The sequence below is a fragment of the Semicossyphus pulcher genome, unplaced genomic scaffold, assembly GCF_022749685.1.
Source record: "Semicossyphus pulcher isolate SPU_LCO1_2020_fin unplaced genomic scaffold, fSemPul1.0.p SCAF_17, whole genome shotgun sequence".
NCBI classification, from domain to species: Eukaryota; Metazoa; Chordata; class Actinopteri; order Labriformes; family Labridae; genus Semicossyphus; species Semicossyphus pulcher.
In genome coordinates this window covers 5,050,679-5,074,467 of record NW_027211681.1, presented here as the reverse complement: position 1 = coordinate 5,074,467, position 23,789 = coordinate 5,050,679, and the positions used below count along the sequence as shown (strand labels likewise).

Here is a 23,789-nt window from a genome sequence, read left to right as displayed (position 1 = left end):
ACCTAATTGCAGAGATCATCAACTCTCTTCTGTATTGGAACATTTTAATGGTGATACTCTTATCACATTTGTTACAACGGTCGGGGTGACGGGTCTTGAGATGGTTAATCAAGTTTGTAGTGTTGAAAGACTTTGCCTTGGCTCCTCCTCGCATCACCGAAGCTGAACAGTCATTGCAAATAGCAGTTTTGCTATCTTTTTCAGACACTTCCACACCACGGACATTTTGGCTTCTAACTCTCTCATGCTGTGCCACGCAGGCGTGTTGGCCGATATCCGATAGTTCATTTTTGAGCCAATATCGGCCGATACCGATAACGAGCGGATAATATCGTGCATCCCTAATTTCCTATATTGTGTTGTCAAATGTATACGTGTACGCGTACGAACAGTGGATGTTTTGGTCATGAACCATTCGTTGAAAAAGAAGTCATCTTTTTAGTGAATGGAATGATCCTTTCAATCCATGCATTGATTGGTTCCTGCCGTTCACTCTGCTCTGCTCGCAGCTTCCCCAATCCCTTCCTTCTTCCTTTTAGAAAACCAGACTGATTGATGTTAGCATGCGCCTATAGCCTTTTGGAGGAGGGCTGTATGTATCAAATGTCCATGTCATTGGTTAGGAGAAGTGCAGAACGTAGCACTTGACTAAATCTGTCTCTCACTCACTCACTTGTTCACTGAACAAGAATGGTCCTCATGAACGATATGACCCGATTCCGAATGAAAGTGGGTGGAAGTATTTCAGGCGTGCACACAAAGCCAATTCACCGACTTTAAATGGTGATAAAAGGCAATTGCGGGCGCAAGCTGAGCTTTCACAGGCACACAGTGATCGGCTGTTCAATACTGGGTGATTTACATCAACACACATGATTGGAGGAGCTTGTTAATGTCAGAGAGGAACCCTGAGTCAGAGTCATTCTCTCACTGATAGCATGCTGTCTTCACCCTCATCCAAACTAAGACTATACTTTCAGGGAGTATTTCTATAGTTTCTAACTTGAGAAATGTGTTTCTAAAGTGTTTGGTCTCGCTAACCACGATGATGAGTGGTGATGTTCCCTTCTGAGCGTGAAGCGGGTGGAAAACAATGATTTAGTTCATATGTTCTCTGTCATTGATGACCGTTCATTGTTTCCTTGTGGAGCTTTGGGGAAGGGAATATGATCAGAGTGGTGTCCGATCGTGTTAAAAAACAAACAAACGCTAAGAACACTTAAAATACATTTAAAGTTTAATTCTGACAACCTTAAAATACTTTGCCAATTCAACCTTCTAATCAAAAATGTTGTCTTATATATTAGACGGCTGGTAGGCTATATACTAAGGTACTTTTTAATTGTATTAAATTAAGTAGTCTATTTATTTTTTCACTTTGATGGTTAATATTCATTCATAGTCATTTCTTATTGTGTGTGGCAAGTCAATGTATGATGGGCTTGCTTGACAATTTTCAGACACATTAAACATTAAACAAAACATTTAAACTGAAAGATATGCATTTGCATTTAATACACATGTATAAGAAAGGGAACTTGATCATTGTGTTTTCAAAAATAAGATATTTCTTTAAAAAGGTACTATATTCAGTATGAGATTACTTTTTAGTATGATTGACATCACACTAACAGCTGTACTAGCACTAAGAGCTAATGTGGTGATATCTTGGTTTAGTTACTGTGATACTTTGTTTGCTGCTCATGAACTGATTGTTTCGATCATGTGCAGCAGCACGAGGGAACCCTGAGTGAGAAGGATTGTCCACCAGAAGAGGTTCTGTCTTCACCCTCATCCAAACTAAGACTATACTTTCAGGAATCATTTCTATATTTTCTAACTTGAGAAATGTGTTTCTAAAGCGTTTGGTCTCGCTAACCATGATGATGAGTCGTGATATTCCCTTCTGAGCGTGAAGTGGACAGAGGATAATGATTTAGTTCATATGTTCTCTGTTATTGATGACCGTTCATTGCTTTTCCATTGAGCTCTGAGGAAGGGAATATGATCAGAGTGGTTGCCAGTAGTGTATGATGTTAATTAATCTGTAACCTTCTGCAGCACTTTATAGGTCCAGCAAATTAAAGTTGAAATGTTTGAGTCTCATAAACTAGAAACATTTTGTTAACAAGAAAAGGAGTTTGATCATTGTGTTTTCAGAAATATCAATGAATAAAAATGTGTCCTCTGTTCATTATAAAGCAATTGACAACATTTTTGGACTCAGTTAGGAAAATGAAAAATCGTGTGGAAGGCCTGACATTTCAGAAATTGCTGTGGTTGGAAAAATATTTCCTATAGGGATGCACGATATTGGATTTTTTGCCGATATCCGATATGCCGTTATTTTCCAACTCTTTTAGCCGATTACCGATACCGATATTTTTTTCCTGCACACCTAATTGCAGAGATCATCAACTCTCTTCTGTATTGGAACATTTTAATGGTGATACTCTTATCACATTTGTTACAACGGTCGGGGTGACGGGTCTTGAGATGGTTAATCAAGTTTGTAGTGTTGAAAGACTTTGCCTTGGCTCCTCCTCGCATCACCGAAGCTGAACAGTCATTGCAAATAGCAGTTTTGCTATCTTTTTCAGACACTTCCACACCACGGACATTTTGGCTTCTAACTCTCTCATGCTGTGCCGCGCAGGCGTGTTGGCCGATATCCGATAGTTCATTTTTGAGCCAATATCGGCCGATACCGATAACGAGCGAATAATATCGTGCATCCCTAATTTCCTATATTGTGTTGTCAAATGTAAACGTGTACGCGTACGAACAGTGGATGTTTTGGTCATGAACCATTCGTTGAAAAAGAAGTCATCTTTTTAGTGAATGGAATGATCCTTTCAATCCATGCATTGATTGGTTCCTGCCGTTCACTCTGCTCTGCTCGCAGCTTCCCCAATCCCTTCCTTCTTCCTTTTAGAAAACCAGACTGATTGATGTTAGCATGCGCCTATAGCCTTTTGGAGGAGGGCTGTATGTATCAAATGACCATGTCATTGGTTAGGAGAAGTGCAGAACGTAGCACTTGACAAAATCTCTCTCTATGGGCCGGTTTCACAGACAAGGCTTAAGCCTAGTCCCAGACTAAAATGCCTGTTTGAGCTGTCTTAACTAAAAGCGACTTGCACAGACCTATTTTAAAATAGTCATAGACTTAGCCTGTTCGGGATTAAACTAAGCTGATTGCAAGAGGGAAGGTTAGAGCTACTCTAGGCCTAAATTGAAGCTTAAATTAATCCCTCAAAGAGGCAGGTTTAACTTCAGCTTAGTCCTGTTTGTGAAGAAGATGAGGACTATTGAAATGGACTATTTGGAACATCTAAATGAAGACCAACATGCACTACAGAGGCCAGCCAGACGAGTACTTGTGGATAAGTGTAATCGGAGTGCTGCACAACTACCTGAAGCAGCGCTGCTGTCCTGATCCTCCAATGGAAAATCAGGATCAAGCAGTTGTGCCCATGGCTCAGGCCAGAAATGACAAACAAGGACTTGCATACAGAGATGCTTTTACATTGAAGCACAACCAGATGAGACGCATTTAAATATGTAGTGTATTTATTATGGCTTTTTTTATTTTATTTTTTTATTTAAATAGTGTGCACAGAAAATTAAATGAGAAAATCAATATCTTAAGATATTGTTTGCGGTGATTAAAATACTCCATTAGAAGCAATAAACTCATTTGGTCCTTAGTATGAAAAAAGAATAAAGATTGACGCAGACAGTGGAATATATTGTCCAAAAACACTGACCAATTTACTTTCGGTCATCATGTGGTGTACAATTCACCTGTATTAATTCGCTCTCTTCCAATCTCTGCATTCTCTATTTGTTTACACCAGTTTAAGGTTCTTCCACAGAGTCTATAAAGGCAGATATCATTCTAAAGTGTATGTCACAAAAATAGAAATATGAGAAAAGTAAAACACTGAAAACAATAAAGATATCTCACAAGAAGTTAAACTTTTCTTGTTATATTTTAATTTGTGTTGAATTTACTGCAAATTGGAGCCCAACCACTCTTCTTCTCTTGCTCAGTGAAAGCAGTCTGGCTTTTACTTTCAGTTACTGGATTGTTTGACAGTTTTGTTTTAGTTTTTTCAGACTTTTTTCAGACTCACTAAAGTATTTTGAACAAATTATCTTTGCTTCTGCTGTTGTTTTATCTCCAGGTTCACACCAGTCACTGTGTTTTTCAATTCCATTCCGGGTTTTTATGAGCACCATTAGACCAACAGCATTTGCTCATACTTAACCTAATGAGGCTTAACCCTGGTGTTCTCTTTTAGGCTTACTTACCTTACTCCAGGACTCCATAGTCACCGACTAACTAAGCTAAACTTAGGCCACGTCCATGAAAGCCACTTAAATTTCCTGGTTTAACTAGTACACATTAAGGCCTACTCCTGGCTTAATTAAAGCCTTGTCTGTGAAACCGGCCCTATATCTACTATACTGTTATACTTTGTTTGCTGCTCATGAACTGATTGTTTCGATCATGTGCAGCAGCACGAGGGAACCCTGAGTGAGAAGGATTGTCCACCAGAAGAGGTTCTGTCTTCACCCTCATCCAAACTAAGACTATACTTTCAGGGATCATTTCTATAGTTTCTAACTTGAGAAATGTGTTTCTAAAGTGTTTGGTCTCGCTAACCACGATGATGAGTCGTGATATTCCCTTCTGAGCGTGAAGCGGGTGGAGAATAATGATTTAGTTCATATGTTCTCTGTCATTGATGACCGTTCATTGCTTCCTTGTGGAGCTCTGAGGAAGGGAATATGTTCAGACTGGTGGCTAATCATATGAATCTTAAACCAAAAAGAAGTTCAATGGTTACTGATCTGTGCCAATTAACCCCTCAATAATAAATCATGTAAATTGCCATTTCAATTACTGATCGTGGGGCTTCTGACATTAAGTTTAGTATCATTAAAATAAAATAAGACCTTGGTTGACTGAAAAACACAAACAGATCAACTTTGTTAGTTGATAATCTGTCATTTCTTGTTTGAGACGATACTGGGAAATGTATCATGGGCATGCGTCACTATTCTCAGACGTATTACACATTAAACTATAAATTAAAAATGCATATTTTAACTCAGGGAACACAAGACAGCGAATTCCATCATTGAGCTTCCTGAAATTCTGTCCTTAATAACATCTGTACTGTGTTCAGTATAAAATAACTTGAGCATTTCTAGACACAAAGTAGGAAGCAATCCTCCTGCTTAAACTCACGCTGAGCTTTATTTGTGGTGTTAATTGTCCAAACAGTCAGGTCGAATGTCAGAGTTTTGACTCCTAAAAATCAAGTAATATATGAAACAATGATGTGCTGTGTGTGACTTAATTTGAAAGCGTAGGTTTTCTATGATTAACATCAAATCAACAGCTAATGTGGTGATATCTTGGTTTAGTTACTGTTGTACTTTGTTTACCGCTCACTGATTGATTGATTTGGTCTTGTGGGACATCATGGAGGAACCATGAGTGAGAATGATTTTCCCCTGAATGACATCCTGTCTTCACCCTCATCCAAACTAAGACTATACTTTCAGGGATCATTTCTATAGTATCTAACTTGAGAAATGTGTTTCTAAAGTGTTTGGTCTCGCTAACCACGATGATGAGTCGTGATATTCCCTTCTGAGCGTGAAGCGGGTGGAGAATAATGATTCAGTTCATATGTTCTCTGTCATTGATGACCGTTCATTGCTTCCTTGTGGAGCTCTGAGGAAGGGAATATGATCTGAGTGGTGTCCAATTGTGTTGATAAAGAAACAACTAAGAAGACTTAAAATGCATTTAAACTTTAATTCTTACAACCTAAAAAACACTTTGCCAATTCAACTTTTCAATCAAGAATGTTGTTTTATATAATAGACGGCTGGTAGGCCATATACTAAGGCACTTTTTAATTGTATTAAATTAAGTAGTTTATTTATTTTATCACTTTGATGGTTAATATTCATTCATAGTCATTTCTTATTGTGTGTGGCAAGTCAATGTATGATGGGCTTGCTTGACAATTTTCAGACACATTAAACATTAAACAAAACATTTAAACTGAAAGATATGCATTTGCATTTAATACACATGTATAAGAAAGGGAACTTGATCATTGTGTTTTCAAAAATAAGATATTTCTTTAAAAAGGTACTATATTCAGTATGAGATTACTTTTTAGTATGATTGACATCACACTAACAGCTGTACTAGCACTAAAAGCTAATGTGGTGATATCTTGGTTTAGTTACAGTTATACTTTGTTTGCTGCTCATGAACTGATTGTTTCGATCATGTGCAGCAGCACGAGGGAACCCTGAGTGAGAAGGATTGTCCACCAGAAGAGGTTCTGTCTTCACCCTCATCCAAACTAAGACTATACTTTCAGGGATCATTTCTATAGTTTCTAACTTGAGAAATGTGTTTCTAAAGTGTTTGGTCTCGCTAACCACGATGATGAGTCGTGATATTCACTTCTGAGCGTGAAGTGGACAGAGGATAATGATTCAGTTCATATGTTCTCTGTCATTGATGACCGTTCATTGTTTCTTTGTGGAGCTCTGAGGAAGGGAATATGTTCAGAGTGGTGGCCAATGATGTGGGGGGGGGGAAGACAGCAGATACCTCATTGCTGTGCAGATGCAGTGAGGAGACAGACGCTTGACTTTCCAAACAGGAAATCATTTGATTGGACTGACATGACTAAGCTGTGTAACCATTCTACTTTTGATTCATAGAAAATGTCTGTTGTGAATCTGACTACAGCTTCACTTTTCTCAAACAGTCACTTCTATTGTTGAAATATTTTGGTCACAAGTGTGAAGAAATCTAAAGTCAAAGTTTACATCACTTGTGACCTTTTTCTCATTTCTTTTGTCTCTTTTATATATTAGACAAGTTGATTTTGATTGTACTGTTTAGTCTGATGTTGAGACACTCATCTTTTGTCCCAAAAGCTCTTTATAGCCAATATATTTAAATAATTTAAGTTAGATTCAAGAATAGTGAATATGGAATTGAATTAGCAAGATATCCCTGATTGAAAAGTAAGTTGTCACACGGGTTTGATTAATTAATTCTTTACATTTCTGTATTTTCAACATCGTTGGCCACCACTCTGATCACATTCCCTTCCTCAATGCTCCACAAAGCAATGAATGGTCATCAGTGATAGAGAACATATGAACTGAATCATTATTCTCTGTCAGCTTCACGCTCAGGAGGGGAATATAATAGAAGTGGTTATTAATTGCAAAAGAAAAAATTTAGTGTAAGTTGGTCTTTATAATGCAACTTTGCCTCTAGACCATGTGCAATTAGTAGTTGTCAATCAGCATGATTAATGCAGAAGAGCTCCATCAAAATACTCAAACAAATGAATTATCAATGTATAAAAAAGCACAAAACAGAACATACACCAATCAGCCATAACACTATGACAGGTGAAGTTAATAACACTGATTATCTTGCTACAATGGCACCTGTCAGTGGGTGGGACATGTTTGGCAGCAAGTGAACATTTTTTCCTCAAAGTTGATGAGTTGGAAGCAGGAAAAATGGGCAAGGATGGAGGATGAAAGGATGTGAGGGACTTTGATAAGGGGGCAAACTGTGATGGCTAGACAACTGGGTCAGAACATCTCCAAAACTGATGCTCTTGTGGGGTCATCCCAGTCTGCAGTGGTCAGTACCTACCAAAAGTGGTCCAAGGAAGGAAAACCCTTCAACCTGCGACAGGGTCATGGGGTGGCTAAGGCTCACTGATGCGCGTTCAACAGAAGAGCTACTGTAGCTCAAACTGGTGAAAAAGTTAACGCGCTAGTTCTGACAGAAAGGTGTCAGAACACACAGTGAATCGCAGTGTGTTGTGTATGTGGCTGTGTAGCTGCAGACTGATCAGGGTGCCCATGCTGACCCCTGTCCACCACTGAAAGCACCTACGATGCACATTTGAATGCTGTCAAAGAAGGGTCAAAAAGATTTTGAGCTTGTATAAATATATATTGCACACTGAACATAATACAATAGTTTCAGTATCCTGAACAAGGATTTATTCAGGACACTGAAACTACTGTTTGTTCAGTAACCGTATTGCACTTGGGTAAAAAGTGTTCAAGAATGTGGATGTGCGGGCCTGGATGGATCTGTACCTCTTTCCTGAGGGCAACAGTGAGAACAGGCTGTGTCCGGGGTGTGAACAGTCGGAGGTGATACTTCTGGCCCTGCGCAGACATCTGGTGTTGTAGATGTCTGACAGAGAGGACAGCTGTACTCCTATGATGCTCTGTGCCGACTTCCTGACTATTTCCAGAGCCCTCTTGTCAGCCTGAGAGCTGCTCCTGTACCACACTAAGATGTTGTGGGTGAGGATGCTCTCTACACAACACCTGTAGAAGGACAGCAGCAGTTCCTGGGACAGGTTGACCTTTCTCAGTGACCTTAAAAAGTACAGTCGCTGCTGTGCCTTTTTCAAAAGGGCATTGGTGTTAGTGCTCCACTTAAGGTTCCGAGAAATGTATGTTCCCAGGAACTTGAAATCACTGACCCTCTCTACTGTGTCCCCTCGGATGAGAAGGGGCGGGGGGGGTCCACCAACTCCTTTGTCTTTGAGGAGTTGAGTGCCAGGTTATTGAGGGAGCACCAGGCAGTGAGGTTCAGGACCTCCTCTCTGTAGGCCGTCTCATCATTGTAATGAATCAGCCCCACCACAGTAGTGTCATCCACAAATTTGACAAAGATGTAGCTTTTGTGGATTGGTGCACAGTCATGGGTGTACAGGGTGTACAGCATGGGACTGAGCACACGGCCCTAAGGGGCCCCAGTGCTAACTGTCAGGACTGAGGAGCACTGGGGCCCCTCAGGGCTGTGTGCTCAGTCCCATGCATGCTTAATGTGGGCTTGTCAGTTACAAAATTACAGTACGTGGAATAATAGAGCCTATATTTGATCAACAGTTTAAACGCTAAAATATACGATACTAAGACATTATTATACCAAATTTAAGTTAAATATGAAGTCAAATTGAAGATCCTAATACAGTTAGACACAATTTTAGAAGAGTCTACCAAAATGGGCCTAATTAAACAACATAGGCTAAAATTAGACCAATTTAATGTCATATTATATCTTACAAACAAAAAATATTTGGTTATTATAAAACATACAGTACATTCCCTCTCTTACAGGATCATAGATGCTTATTAAAATGAAACTGTATCTTAAACTTAGGTCAGACAACATCAGTGTTTTCCACTGGTTGCACTACGACTAAAGGCTTGTTGACATAAAGAAGATATAACAATACACTAATAGTGTACTCGTACTTTAACAGTCATACATCTTATTTATATATTTAACAAGTATTCATTATTATTTCTTTGAAACTAAATCATCACAACTTTGTGGGCAGCCAATTGTATCAAATGGCAAGAGGGAGGTATCAAAATCATCAAATCAAAATGGTAAACAGTTTAGCAGTTGTTGTCAGGACCATCGATTTTCTGTACAGTTAAATCTCTACAACTGTTGTTGGCCATAGTTAAACAAAAAGGTTATCTTTAATATATCCATAGCATAAAATAATACTCCGACCTACAAAGTGTATATTACAAACATTCAGGCAAAATTAGAAATAATACCAATTCATTAAAACACAAAAAGTCTCCAACTGATAATACAAAAGTAATAAATCCTTAAAGATTAAATTAAAAAAACTAATGATATTAAAATATTTTTGAATTGAACACTACCAATTTGTGGTCATTAAAAAAAAAATCAAATCATGGTGTTTTATTATGAAAACTGTCAGAACAGGAAGTTGCGCGTGACGTCTGCCTGCACTGTGACGCCATACGTAAATAAGTTGCCCAAGCCTCTGCTGCTTTCTCGAGAGGTTGTTGTCTTCCTTTGGACATAATTATTGAACGCCTCAGTAACATTAATGGAAATTCTAAAATGATATAAAACTATCGGAGATAAAGCAGATGAACATCTTATCTGACACATAAGTAAAGGTCGCCTGACTTAGACACGAACCTAAAAAGTAAGCCTCGTGTAAACAACAAACCGACGCGCTATCGTCACACAGCTAACAGGAGTTAGCACCACCAACCTCAACACCGAGTGCTGATCAGTCTCACTTTCTCTTCCATTTTATCTGTAGTCGGTTTCTGGATTCTGACACCAAGTTCAGTCGGTGGTTTTGCCAGGAGAGGATGAACTGGCTTTTCCCCCTGTCCAAAGGCTCCGGACCGCTCCCTCCTCTGAACAGCCTACAGCAACAAAGACAGCGGCAGATCGAGTCGCTTAAAGCCGCTCATCCCAGGTAACATCAACCAGGAGCAAACAACACCCTGCTGCGGCTTGTTAAATACTACATTATTTCTTCAACCTCAGAACGCTATCACCATAATGTGTCATGGCCACTTTACTGGCGTTAATTACCGGAACATGTTGACATATCCACACACAGGTCATGTTTACTTAGCATATGTAGCCTCTTTGCTCACATTTAAATCAGATGGAACACGTTCGGCTAACATGTAGCATATAGCCTCATTTTTAGCCATCTGATTCCTTTAATATGACAAGATACCACAAAGTCACACGACTTTAAGTGAACCCCCAACCACTGCTGAGACGTGTCCTGGTGTGGTCGTATAGCGGCTAATGTTTGCTAACTAGTGAACAGTTAACTAACCAGCTAGCACTATGTTAGCCGGCGAGCTAATCAAGTCAGCCAGCGTCTATTTTTAGGGTAGATGACACAAGTTGTAGCCGGCCTGTCATGTCCTGTGATCGCTCCAGTGTCACGTATTCATTTTAAGGAGCAGCCTGCTCACGTTAAGTAGATATGGAGATTAAAGTATTAGCCTTTGTTTACTAAGGAGCACAGCCATCCCCCAGGGAGTTTTGTTTTGTCTTTCAACTCATTGAATGATGTTAAATATAGAGTGTGTGTGACAAAGTGATGGGATTACACGCTGATTTTGATGGAACTGTGTCTTTTCTACTGAAATGCGGTCACAAAGGCTAACCTGAATGTGTTGTTGTGAATGCTGCTCTCATGTTTTCATAGCATGTCATTGGTGTTTAAGAATAAACTGATGGAAAACTCTCCAACATCTGTAAACACTAGACTAAAGAGTCTACTGGGTTTTGTGTGAGGCATGGTATTCTTGAAATACTGCTTTCAACATGCTTTTTGATATGGTGGGGATAAATGATTTATTGTGAGGCATACTGTGTAAGTTACTGAAGTGTTTAATATCCTTAAATCCTTTTTTAACACGCATGATAACTGCAAAAACAGTATATCATCACAGTTACTACATACAGTTGTAGTAGGTGAATGTCAATGGTGAAATTGCGATGATAAAAGTAAGACTAAGAGTGTTTGACACAGTGAACATGTGAATAATTATCAGATATTGATGAAAAATGTAGCGTTGTTGTGACATTTAAAAAAGTCAGATATAAAAAGAAATTTTGTTCCGCTGCTCTCCAACACTCTCTGTTCCTATCTTCCCTAAAGATATAAAAACACAAAGTTGGGGGTCTTGGTTTAGAATAATTGGTAGAGTGTGTATAGAGGCTAAGTCCTAGCCGCATCAGCCCTGGGTTTTACTCTTCACCTTTGGTGCATGTCATGCTCATTCTCGCTTCCCCATATTTCCTATCTTACTCAATACAGGGAAAAAAAAAACTGGTGTGTGTGTCTGTAAGATAAAGAAATACAGAAGAGAGCTAGAGAAGCAATCACCAAAGTGAGAGTCATGCAGCTTAAACATGATGCACGATAATTTGCACTTATCACAATATCATGATGTACAACAAGCTGTGATACATTGAGTGTATTTCATATGTCACTCACCCCTAGTTGAGGATAGACCATAAATGCTAAACTCTCTGGCCAAACTAGCTAAAGCTTCATAAACATTGGAAGTAGACGAGTAATAGTTTTCTAAATGTGCTGGTCATGTTCTCAGATGTAAGCTTCCAGATCTTGACATTCCTGTGTTTTTTCTTTTCCAACAGCCTCGCAGAGATCCAGAAGGATGTGGAGTACAGAATACCATTCACAGTCAACAATTCCACCATTAGTGTTAACATGTGAGTACACCTTTGCACTTATAGTCACAGCATCGAAAGCAGTCATACTTTCAAAAGACCCTTTGAGTAGAAATACAAGAAAAGCAAGAACAGGCACAGGCAAACAACTGCTCTGTTTGTTTAGTCCCCACTCTATGAGCTATTCAAATTTTGTCTGATCGTAGGATTTGTTAGTGAAAACCTGTACTACATTCCCTCCAGTTCAAAGGCCTCCAATTGTGTCACTTGTGCACATAGGGCAAGTCTGTAAAGGCAAAATAAACTACACTACACTTAATGTTTCCCACATGTTGTATATTTTGTTAAATATCGTATGACTTGGATTCCTGAAAGCTTTTTTTTCTGTCTTCTGCAGTCTGCTGCCTCCTCAGTTCCCCCAGGAGAAGCCAGTGGTTAGTGTTTACCCCCCTGTTGGTCATCATCTAGTAGACAGCAATAATGGCACAATGATCACCAGTCCCCTCATTAATAATGTAAGTAGTCCTGGCTTTTAAATTGATTGATTTAGTGCTTTCAAAAACATATGCCTTTTTAGGTGCTGTTTTTTTACTCCTGTTGTTTATATATAGTTGATAAAATGTCTAGCATCATGTGCTGAATTTTAACAGTACTAGTGGTGGGCTGATTTTTTCACTGACAAACAGTGTAATCATCTTTCTTTCTGAGCATTAACCCTTTTGTGTGTAATGAGGGGATGAAAGGAAATATCGTTGCACGTAGCTGTAACCGAAGTGATTTAATCTCACGTCAGACTGAAACTGAAACTGAAATGCGTTATTCAAAGGTGGTTTTCCCAGCTGAACAGTAGGTCTTTAGGCACATGTGAATAATAACGAAATACTTTGATGACTCTCAGCAGAGTCAGTTACTTCATCGTCAGTCCAAAAATCATTTCAATCTACTCTGACACCCACATGAAAAGTACAGATAGTACAGGAGCGACACGTTTCTTTGTAAAATAAATACAAACAAACTTGTGGGCTGCAGTTGCGTTTCTTATATGTTATATCATTTACCATTTCTAATGGTGTTGAAATGTATGTTTAAGCAGCGAGATCAACTCAATCAACGAAAGCTTATCGTATCCTACTTCCTGTCGGCACACACAACCTCATGCCGTGTGGGCTGCAGGCGTAACACTCCGCAGCACGTCTGCTCCGCACCAGCCTGTATATGTCACCACAGTGTAAAGGAGGACGAGGTGCTGCTGATGACAGCCGCCACACATAACTAAAAGCCTGCCTCAAAAGCAAACCCGATCATCCCACAGACATTATTTGTGACGGCAGCAGCATCACGTGCAGTTTACAGTTTACAGGCAGGTGACACGTAGACTCTGAATGCACAGTGGTCAGTTCACTCTCACTCTCATATAGGGCTGCACTAATGTGATATCAGACAGACTTTTGTTGTAGATTAGTGATGGAAAACGAGAAAGTGACAAGCACTACTGCACATCACAATTGCGACTTCTCTTGCAGCCCTGAAAGTAAGGAAATTCTCACTTTCCATGAAGTACTTATTTTTTCTTGTTGCGTATGTTTCAGTTTGGGATGCACTCAGATCTTGGTAAGGTCATTCAGAGTCTGTTGGACGAGTTCTGGAAAAGTCCTCCTGCCTTGATGTCTTCTGGCCCTGCTGGTTACCCATAGTGAGTCCCCTCTCACGTTCATGCACAGCTGCCCTCAGTACTCTCACATTACAAGAGATTTAATTCAAAATCATTTTGATATGTTTGTTAACCTTTTAATGAAATAATCTTTTCTCCTCCCGTGTTTACCACAGCAGCATGTACAAGCAGTCGGGCATCGCTCCTTACCCCACGCAGGCTTTCCACTACCCTCGCCATGTGGGCCCCAGTCACACGCCGCCTGCTGGTCCGGGCCCAGCTCCGCCTCCAGCTCCCATGCCTCACCCAGGGGTGGATAGTACCCATGGGCCCCCTCGAGCTCCAGCACCATATGGCCTGCTTTCTGACCTGCCACTGCCTGTTCCTACTGGAGACACACAGGTACTCGGGGTGTACACAAGTGGGCTGGTAACATTTATTCTTTACAGACTCACAGAGGACCATGATTTTAAAAACTGAAGGGAATATATACATGACATGGGATTTTTTTTAATCCAAGGTAAGTATAAGTCATTTAATGGAATGAAGCTGAGTTGCAGGATGCACATTTTTCTCACGATTGGCTGTTTGGACAAACTTCATGAGGATGTGAATATAAATTCCTTGATGAATGTGCTGTCTGTCTGTTTCAGGCTGGACTGAATGGACACATGTACAAGATGCCTGAGATCCCTGAATCTTTCCCTGAACTCAGTGACTTAAAGTAAAGTATCCCGAAATATTGACAGCTGAAAATTCTCTTATTTTATTATTTGTACTGATAACTAAATAAGTCTTTTGTCTCTTGTTCTCCTCCTGCTGCTCCTGATGTCTAACCATCCTAGTCTGACCCAGCTGTCGAGCATGTCTGAAAACGAGGACCTGTTACTGGAATTCTTTGTGAGTTTACCACAACTCAAGCAGGTCACCAATGACAAAGAAGAGCTGGTCAACAGTATAGTGGACATGGCGAGTAAGTACCTCAGAGGGTCTTTATGGTCAGTCATGAAAGACACAATCAAATAAGTTGAGTTTAACAAAGATATGTGTCTCGGTCACTTCCAGAGAAAAACCTTCAGATGGAGCCACATCTGGAAGGAAAAAGACAAGAAATGCTTTACAAGGTCGGTTAATAAGTCCCATCTCTTTTGCCCTGTCTTTCTCAGCAGACGCATAGATCACATTTATGCTTTTGTCGAGCAGCTGATAACGTGGGTTTTGGTTTGTTGACAGTATGAACAGCTGACTCAGATGAAGTCTGCCTTCGAGACAAGAATGCAGAGACAACATGAACTCAGTGAGGTGAGAGGCTACACTCATCACACCGAGTTCAAAGAAACCAACCCAAGCTCTATCATGTCTTTAAATACTCCAATGAGAATCATATATATTTGTGTGTCTTACTTTTGTGTCTTTAACCTCCCAATAGAGCTGCAGCCTTAGCACCCTTCAGGCTCGGTTAAAAGTTGCAGCCCACCAGGCTGAGGAGGAGTCAGAGGAGACGGCTGAAAACTTCCTGGAGGGACGCACAGACATCGATGAATTCCTGACAAGCTTCATGGAGAAGAGAACAGTGAGACGCCACAAGTTCCCTTTTGGATACATTGTCCTTTTTTGAGTCTGAATGAAATCAAAAGAGCAGGATAAGATTTGAAGAAGACATTTGTATTGAGTGTTTTTACATTATTTCACAGCTTTGCCACAGCAGAAGGGCCAAAGAGGAAAAGTTACAGCAGTCCATCAACACACACGGACCGTTTCCTACCAGCCACTAGAACACAAGGTATAACATGCACTCAAACAGATGATGCGTGTAATTAGTAAACCAAAAACAACAGACTGGTTTAACTTCCCTCCTTTTTTATCTGGGAATACTTATTGTTTTCAGCCTCTGTTCATTCTGCTTCTTACATCTTACATTTGGTCCTCAGGTTTGGTGTTCGCTCAGCCAACTGCTGCCAACTTAAAGGATAAAGATATCTGAGACGACGAAAAGCACACTGAGTCAACAACGGGCACTTCGGAGAAATATGAAGACTGTGACGGCAATGATTGGACCTGTGCCCATCTTAAAAAACTGTTGAAATTGGAATGTGTGAGAGAGAGATGGAGAAGCTATCGAGTCACCACGGGAGGCTGATACTGGCAGAAAAATTGACACGTCAGGTTTTCAAACACATTACTGTGGATCGATCACATGGTGGATAGTTTTTGTTGCACATGCCGTTTGTTCAGTTTCGACTTCACAGTGATGACAGGGAGTTTAGTTTCTTTCCAGACTTTATGTTGCATCGCTCAATACGAGCAAAACACCTACACCTGATCAGAGTGGTTTGGGATGTGAACACATTTAGAGATATTGTTTATTCCCAATCTTACACATATCACAGCAGTGATCAAATTTCATTGTGACGTAATTCATTGGTGTCTATACTTCATGTCTCTGAGATCACTGTCAAGTCCAAGCTTAATTACACCCAAAAGGTTTCAATCTTGTAGACTGGACAACGTTTGCTCGACGAACCTCCAGCTTACATTAGAAAGGTTGTTCTAAATATCTACATGAAACTCAGCACTGGCACTTAACAAGTCATGATGATCTCCCCAACAAAAAACAAGCAAGGACGGGGCCGGGTCTGAAATTTTAACTCTATATATTGGAAAGTGGTTTATCATTTATCAGGTTGGTGGGTTTCCCTCTTCAGTAATGTCTTGAACACAGCCTCAGTGTGAGAGTTTTTATACAAACAACAATTCAGTTGAACTCCATACGTTATTAATTATATTCCAACATCATCATAACCCAAATCACAAGCCGAAATACCTGTAATTTTTATTATTGCTGTGATGTGTTTGAAGGGGATATCAAAGTGTTAACACAAACTATTTCAAACATTGACCTGTTCAACAGGCAAAATCATGAAGTCAAATGGAAAGTAAAGCACTGTTAAACAGCTTTCAACGGTTCGATCACATTGTTTCTTTACATGGATCAAATCATTCGTGTGCAGATAAACATACTGATGAAGATGAGCACCATTGTGACTATTTTCTGACACCATTGAACATTTGAAATTTTTGATGATGAAGAGCCTCAGAAGATTTGTGATAATGTTGAGGAATATTAGGTTAAATGCTGCAGTAAAACTTGAGGACATTGGATACTGTATTTAAATAATGTTAATAATAGGCTATATTGTAATCAAAGACTCAGCCACCTTGTACTATATGTTATTATTTAATTTGTTAGAATAATAAAGCATTTAGAATAAGTCCTTTTTCTTTATTTGCTTTATTTGCTATCTTCTTTGCGATCAACAGCACAGGACCATTGGTTGGGATCATAACAAATGCTGAAATACTGGATCCATTGTATTTTTTTTATTGTATAATTGATCCAGTTCAGTATAAAACTCTTTAAGAAGCTTACCCAGTTCACTCACTTCCGTGTTAATCTCATAACAAGCAAGACACTATTAATACTCATAACAAACGTCACACTTTTGCCCTCAATTATTGTCGTCAAACTTGAGTGTCACATTTTATTTAAAAAAATACTGTTGCCACATGATAGCAGTGATTTTTATAGTGACATTAAAGTGTTATAGGGTCACATACAGACCCTACACACGGGTCTGTGTGTGACTGACTGACTGAGTGAGCGACGGTACTTCCACAGCCGTTGAGAGAGAGAGAGATGCGACATCGCAATGAGCTCACCTGCTTTCAAACACGTTGTCATCGGCCTCATAAGGACAGTCCTTGTAACACATTGCCCACAATTCAATCAGCAACTTATTGTCGCCTTCACAAAGAGCCATTCAGTACAGCTTTAATTCTTGAATGGAATATGAAGCCAGCACAATCGGAGCCACCAGGCCTGAACTCAACAACCACACACACTAACAACTGTGGGATTAACTGTGCGGCTCACAGTATTACTGTTCACTGAAGAGTGAAACAAATAGCTCTGTTTGTCCTGATTACTGATTACATGCAGCTGTTCATTTCCCAGAGACATTTACAAGAGATTTACTGAAGGCAAGTTGCATCTTTTTTAAAGCAGGGAATACAACAATACAAAAATAAATAATTTTACCCCTATTGTATATGGAGTTATATATGAGTGCCCTAAAAAAAGATCTGAAGGAGAATAGGAGAAAAGTACAGATGTGTATATATATATATATATATTAACTCGCCAAAAAAAGTTTGGAATATGGTGTTCGGTCAGTCATATATCTGTTGCCATTTCATCATTAGCATTCGTTTGGGAGATTGGATGATTAAACCCTATCACTAACAAGGAACCAACAAGACATATTGGTAAAAGTTTTATTTATTGAACAAAATTAGGAGCTTCAGTAGTGGGTGGAAGAACCAAACAACATAAAATAATAGAGTCTTAATTTTTTCTTAATTTCTTTTTTTTATGCATATAAAAGTGAAAGCTATATTAGTATAATTTATTTATCTTTAAAATGTAATTTTTCATTTATTTATTAATGCTAATTGAGATTTTTATTTTTTTAGTGTGACGTAGTCCACGTGATCTCTCCTCCATATCAGCAGGTGGCGGTATTTCACCTTACATGACAGCTACCGGAAGTCGACTCCGAGAGGAAGAAAAAGCAGGAAAAAAACTACATTGGAGGCGCGCGTTGCAGGAGGGGAGCTTGAAAATTTGTTCATATTTAAATTGACGTAAGAAGCTTGTTTCTGTTTAGTGTTGAACTATATGTTTCCATCACAGTAAACAACGACAGAAACTTTAGAGACAAAAAAACCGACAGTGTTTGCGCAGACTAGAGGTTAGCAGTCGTTTGGGTTGCTTAGGTGCTTTGATACGTTCTTTAGCGGGAACGTTTGCTAAGTTATCAATGTAAAAAGCAAGAAATCACGGTTCTGTAAGTCAACACTATTAATGATTGTTTTAAAATTGATTTTGTTGGAGACGAAGTTACAAGCCATAGCAGACTTGCAACGTCAACAACGTCACCCCAAAACTTTTAGCCACTAACGTTAATGTAACCATAATTTCCATGCTGATGATCATGTTAGGTTGTCAGGTGTCCCTTAAATTAATGACAGGTTAGCTAACACTAAAGCTAGCTGCAGTTCTTTTCACTTTGGTAGACAAAAATATTATTGAAAGAGTTTCTTTTCTCAATGTGTATTTGGGAACAATGTGGTTGATGGCTTTACTGTGATCTAATTTATGGTCAATTTCCTAATATATTGTGAAACTAAATGAGCTTCTCTGTTCTGTGTGTCTAGGTCAGTCCAGTCATGTCACGACAGATGGGTGACAGCCATCGCAGGTTCCTGCAGACCATGATGACCAATGGCATCGTTGATGAACAAGGAGCAAGGCGGCTCCATCAACATTGTTGTGAAACACACAACAGTGAGTCATCTTTTTAAAATCCAGAATAATTCAATAGTTTGCCTCTGTATCAGGAGAGAGGACTCCTAGCAGGTCAAGGCCTGTGCATATCTACAGTATTGACAATAACAGAATGATGAAAGCAAACAGTATTTTTAAATTTGCACCCTTTGATGTTTAACTGTATAGTTTCATACTACTTAGTTCATAATCACAACTTAAATTGTTAGAGTAAATAAGCTTACAAAATCTTAATAGGAATTAATTGATAAAGTTTTCTACCGCAATAACACTTTACACCTGGAACCAAAGTTGCCAGTATTTCTTAGGTTGTTGGCTTTTCTAGTCTGTATGGGGGTAAATGGGGCAGGTAAACTATAACAGTCCCCCTGATTACTTAACTGTTACCACCATGTTTGTGAAGACAGGAGAAATATGAGAATGAGAATCGCACGTAAGGCTTTTTGAGACTAACAAACTTGGTCTGTGTTTTCTTGTTTTACAGCACAGCATGCTCCTGACCAACTGGATGATTTCATTGAAACCATCAACTCAAAGCTGCAGCCTATGTTCATGCAGATTAGGAAAGGGACTTCTGAGGACACTGGTCACCATTACTATGCCTTGGTGAGTGGGTGTTATTTCTGTACTGGGCCTGTAATGTCAAGCCTGTTTTCCTTGTTGGTGACTATTGTTAAAGTTTAAATTGGTGAGTTAAAGGTGTAATAAGTAGGATTTTTCCTTACATTTTGTCAACAACACATTCAAACTGGGCCCCTCCTCCTGGGCTCTTCGTCACCAGAAGCTCACTCTCACTCTATAGTGGAAGAACACGCCCACCCCGCCGAACTAACGCCGACAGCATCACGGTTACTGTTGCACTAGCATGCTAACTGCCGGCTTGTAGCTTGTCCTACCCAGTTTGAGGCACCTACCTGTCCCAACAGAAAGAAGGCCAACTCTGCATCGCTCTTTCACCATGTTCGCAGGTCTGAATGGGGCCCAGTTGCTAATTTGAACCACTCCCACACTCACCTATACGCTGTGATTGGCTCAGGGAACCACAACAGCGCCCCTCCTGAAAACGTCCCGTGCAAAGCAAAACAACAGAATAGAAGCAGAGGGAAGGGTCTCACAAGGGTCTCACTAACACACGTGTATCGAGGCCCATAAGTGATTATTTATATTATTTATATATATTATATTTGAAAAAGTCTATATTTTACTTGTCTAGGAAAATCCTACTTATTATACCTTTTAAGGAAGTTTCTGTTTGACTGCAAGTTCAACATGTACAAAGACTCAATGTATCTAAAGGGAAGCAAATATTACATGTTACATGTTCTTGATTTACCATAGAGTATGTGATTTATTAAATTCATTACAACTAAAAGCAAATTTCATATTGTGCTGTTTTTATATAAACACCTGGTTTGTTTAGGCTGTAAGATGTGTTTGAGGACCACAATACGTTGTTATCATTCATCTTTAATGGTTGCTCACTTAATCCAGGATTTAGGGCCACACAATCAAATTACACGTAAACAATTTTTAGGGGGTAAAGGATGTGTAAAACTGACAAATGTATAAACTTAAAATGTCAAGAAAAAAATATCTACATTAAAAGTATATTTTGCCACCAGGTAGTATTGTTTATAACTGATTCACTTTAACCCTGTCCAGGTTAACTCGGCTATGACGGATGTCACCAGGATGTCATCAGATTACGCTGACAATGAGCTGGAGCTGTTTGTGAAAACGGTGAGTGACTGAGTTACTGTGCACAGAAAGAAATCCTGTAAAGCAACAGCTTGTTCACCCTTTTTCATTCAAAGCTTTTTACAGCTTAGTTCTTCTATAGGAGAGATGTTTCGGTCATGAACGATTCGTTCAAAAACAAGTAATCTTTTTAGTGAACTGAATGATCCATTCAATTCTAAACCGGAAGTGTCACTGAACGACTTGGTGAACGAGTCTAATGAACAAATCTTGCATTTGAATGAGATTTGAAGATCCGAATCACTGCAGTGACCGATAACTGCCATCTCTATTCTACAGTGTAGTTTGTTTTAAAGGCCGGGTTCTTATAGAAATCCCACACTGAGACATAATGACCTTCATAACTAATACACACGTCTAACATCACTGCAATAAGGAAAAATAGTAGCTGGTAACAATATTTTGTTAGATGCACAAATTCACTAGTATACACAAATTCACTGGAGAGAGGATAACTCTTCTTTTTTTTTTTTTTTTTACTATATTTCAGTTGATGACATTGGGGCATGCATTAGCACTAGTCAGAGTGTTTGACCTGGTCCTGATACATTGTGCGGATGTATGGTCATCTTCGAAACCTGCTTCTCCACCTATAAAGTTTTGTCATAATTGACTCGAGCTCTTCTGATGCAGATGGACCTGATCGTGGGCTCAGAGAACGGAAAGGCCTCCTCCACCGACATTCTAAACAGCGCTGACAGCCTGACCAGCAAAAAGCTGAAGAAGAGCGAGACAGAGCACCTGTTGAACCGACTCGTGCAGGACAAGTGGCTGAATGAGGTGAAGCACAGTATCCACTTAGATTTCAAAATCACTTTTAGGTTAGGTTTTCACGAAGTGTATGTTTTCATGAAGTCTGGCTATCTATGCTAAGCTAAGATAGATTAGTAATTCTGAATTATTTAACTGTTTGTGTTAACCATTATCTTTTTGCACATTTTAGAGGTACAATGTGAAATCATTGTGTAACAGGAACAGTTCAGATGTTGTATATTTAATAGATGATAACTTTAGAATACTCAAGTGTGACAAGGTCTTGTAATTTGGGCTTTGCTGTCTAAACAATTGAAAGGAATTTTATAAAAAAAAACACTCACTGTCTACTAACCAGATGTTACTTTACTTTGGTACCTCACCACTTTGTGCTCTGGCTTCATTGGTTTACTTTGGTGTGTAATTGATTTCTGTTCATTGATTTAGAAAACAGGTCAATACACTTTGTCCACCAGATGTATTATAGAGATGGAGCCATATATCCTCGCAATGTATCAGGACCAGGTCAAAGTGTGCCACATCTGTCACAACATCGCCATCCAGGTAAATGCCTCCTGTTCTGCATCAACGCTGTCACCATTTAATACCTGTGATGAACCCATGAAAGTAATGCATCAAAATTCGAGGTGCCATTGAGAAGCTTTCAGGTATTTATTTATGCAACCAACTGTCCAAAGTAAAAATGCTGTATCCTACCGATGAGATTTTTATTCCTTTGAAGGTAGTCCACTATAGTTACATGATCATTTTGTAATATTAGTAAGAAGTTGATCCTTACCAGGAATTAAAGCTGTACTGTTTTTGGGGGCCGTGACAATGAAAGTCTTTAATATGATTTTTAGGTAAAGAGACGAATAAGATAATTGTGGCTTAAAGTGGCTTACACTTTTTATAATACTATATCATGTGTTACAACAGTGTAGATGCAGTGAGTTTCATATCTTACGTTACATATATTATATATATTCTTTATGCATTAGTTCTATTTGGTTTTACTTCCTGTGTCATGTTCAGTTGTCGACATTGATTACTTGTTTTTTAACAACATAATTTAACTGAAGTTCAGCTGATGTGTTATAAACCTTATCTATTTAAAAGGGCTTTTTCACAGTATTTATCTTATTTGATTGATGTTTTTTTTCCAGAGCCAAATTTGTGAGAATCCGACATGTGGAATAAAAATACACAACCCGTGTGTGGCCCGATACTTTAAAGGAAGAGCGGAGCCGCGCTGTCCAGCATGTGAAGACTTTTGGCCACACGAAATCCCCGGTATTTATTGTTTAATTCTATTTTTTTTTATATTTGATATTTTAAAACCATTTATCAGACTTGCTTAAGTTGCAGCAATGCATATCATGAAATGTAATATCTGCTTGATTGGCAAGTGACAAGAATAATAAAACGGTGTCTGCATGTATGTTTCACATGTTCTTTGTTGTGTTTGTTACAGAAATCAGGCGGCCCCACTCTCAGTCAAGAAGATAAGGACGTCGGCACTAAATGTGGTTTTTGAATATAGGATTGCTTGCTCTATTTTTTATCATAACTTTGTCTTAAAGCAAACTGTTAATATAATATTCTTTATGCTTATTTTATACAAAATAAATGAAAATTAATTCCACTGAAATGTCTTTATCATGTTTGTTTACACACCATCTTCTTATAAAAACAGCCCCCTGCACTTCCTTTTCATGCTAATTATGTTCAGCCAGGTAATTATTACGAATATAATGAAGCTTTTCATAATTGTACTGTTAAGATATATACTTACTGACATACATTTAGTTAATGCTTAACATGGTTTGTTTTATCTCAATTGTTTCTCTTTCTCCATCTTGTTCTGACAAAAATAAGGCTTTTTAACACAAGAACATTAATAGTTTTACCAAAACAGAGGTACATATGTGGCCATGGTTAGGCATTAGTTTTCTAGTGCTGCAAAGCTTTCATGTCTCATTCACTTAATTCCCTGATATTACTTAATAAGACATTGCTGGCTTTACATTTTCCATCCCCTAAACTGCTCTCAATCAAAGCTACAAAAAATCTTTCTTGTTTTTAAATTCTTAATTTCATCTTAGTCTATAATCTTCCAATAG

The 23,789-nt window shown here is 38.9% G+C and overlaps 2 protein-coding genes, 5 non-coding genes and 1 pseudogene across 8 annotated transcripts; 7 read left to right on the top strand and 1 right to left on the bottom strand.

Annotated features, from left to right (window-relative positions):
• The first annotated feature begins 964 nt into the window (after positions 1–964).
• LOC138595440 (small nucleolar RNA U3) lies at positions 965–1,180 on the top strand. Its single transcript, XR_011308489.1, has one exon. It is a non-coding gene; the product is annotated as a small nucleolar RNA U3 (small nucleolar RNA).
• A 622-nt stretch (positions 1,181–1,802) lies between these two features.
• LOC138595439 (small nucleolar RNA U3) lies at positions 1,803–2,018 on the top strand. The gene has a single exon (XR_011308488.1). It is a non-coding gene; the product is annotated as a small nucleolar RNA U3 (small nucleolar RNA).
• Positions 2,019–4,595: 2,577 nt separating this feature from the next.
• Positions 4,596–4,811, top strand: LOC138595435 (small nucleolar RNA U3). The gene has a single exon (XR_011308484.1). It is a non-coding gene; the product is annotated as a small nucleolar RNA U3 (small nucleolar RNA).
• A 753-nt stretch (positions 4,812–5,564) lies between these two features.
• LOC138595424 (small nucleolar RNA U3) lies at positions 5,565–5,780 on the top strand. The gene has a single exon (XR_011308474.1). It is a non-coding gene; the product is annotated as a small nucleolar RNA U3 (small nucleolar RNA).
• A 620-nt stretch (positions 5,781–6,400) lies between these two features.
• On the top strand, positions 6,401–6,616 carry LOC138595428 (small nucleolar RNA U3). The gene has a single exon (XR_011308478.1). It is a non-coding gene; the product is annotated as a small nucleolar RNA U3 (small nucleolar RNA).
• Positions 6,617–7,139: 523 nt separating this feature from the next.
• LOC138595441 (small nucleolar RNA U3) lies at positions 7,140–7,337 on the bottom strand (annotated as a pseudogene).
• Positions 7,338–9,920: 2,583 nt separating this feature from the next.
• vps37a (VPS37A subunit of ESCRT-I) lies at positions 9,921–17,002 on the top strand. 2 transcript variants are annotated; one of them, XM_069665829.1, is made up of 13 exons: positions 9,921–10,070; positions 10,191–10,352; positions 12,065–12,139; positions 12,495–12,612; positions 13,687–13,790; positions 13,928–14,150; positions 14,402–14,472; positions 14,594–14,721; positions 14,814–14,872; positions 14,982–15,050; positions 15,178–15,321; positions 15,443–15,531; positions 15,680–17,002. In XM_069665829.1, the coding sequence occupies exons 2-12, from the start codon at positions 10,243–10,245 to the stop codon at positions 15,521–15,523; spliced, it is 1,182 nt and encodes a 393-aa protein (XP_069521930.1). In that variant the 5' UTR covers positions 9,921–10,070; positions 10,191–10,242; the 3' UTR covers positions 15,524–15,531; positions 15,680–17,002. The 2 variants fall into 2 exon arrangements, with proteins under 2 accessions (XP_069521930.1, XP_069521929.1); XM_069665828.1 differs by having other exon boundaries at positions 13,925–14,150.
• A 1,379-nt stretch (positions 17,003–18,381) lies between these two features.
• Positions 18,382–23,311, top strand: nsmce1 (NSE1 homolog, SMC5-SMC6 complex component). The gene is made up of 8 exons (XM_069666467.1): positions 18,382–18,452; positions 19,026–19,155; positions 19,640–19,761; positions 20,818–20,895; positions 21,547–21,693; positions 22,114–22,230; positions 22,833–22,959; positions 23,141–23,311. The coding sequence occupies exons 2-8, from the start codon at positions 19,038–19,040 to the stop codon at positions 23,173–23,175; spliced, it is 744 nt and encodes a 247-aa protein (XP_069522568.1). The 5' UTR covers positions 18,382–18,452; positions 19,026–19,037; the 3' UTR covers positions 23,176–23,311.
• Positions 23,312–23,789: the final 478 nt, after the last annotated feature.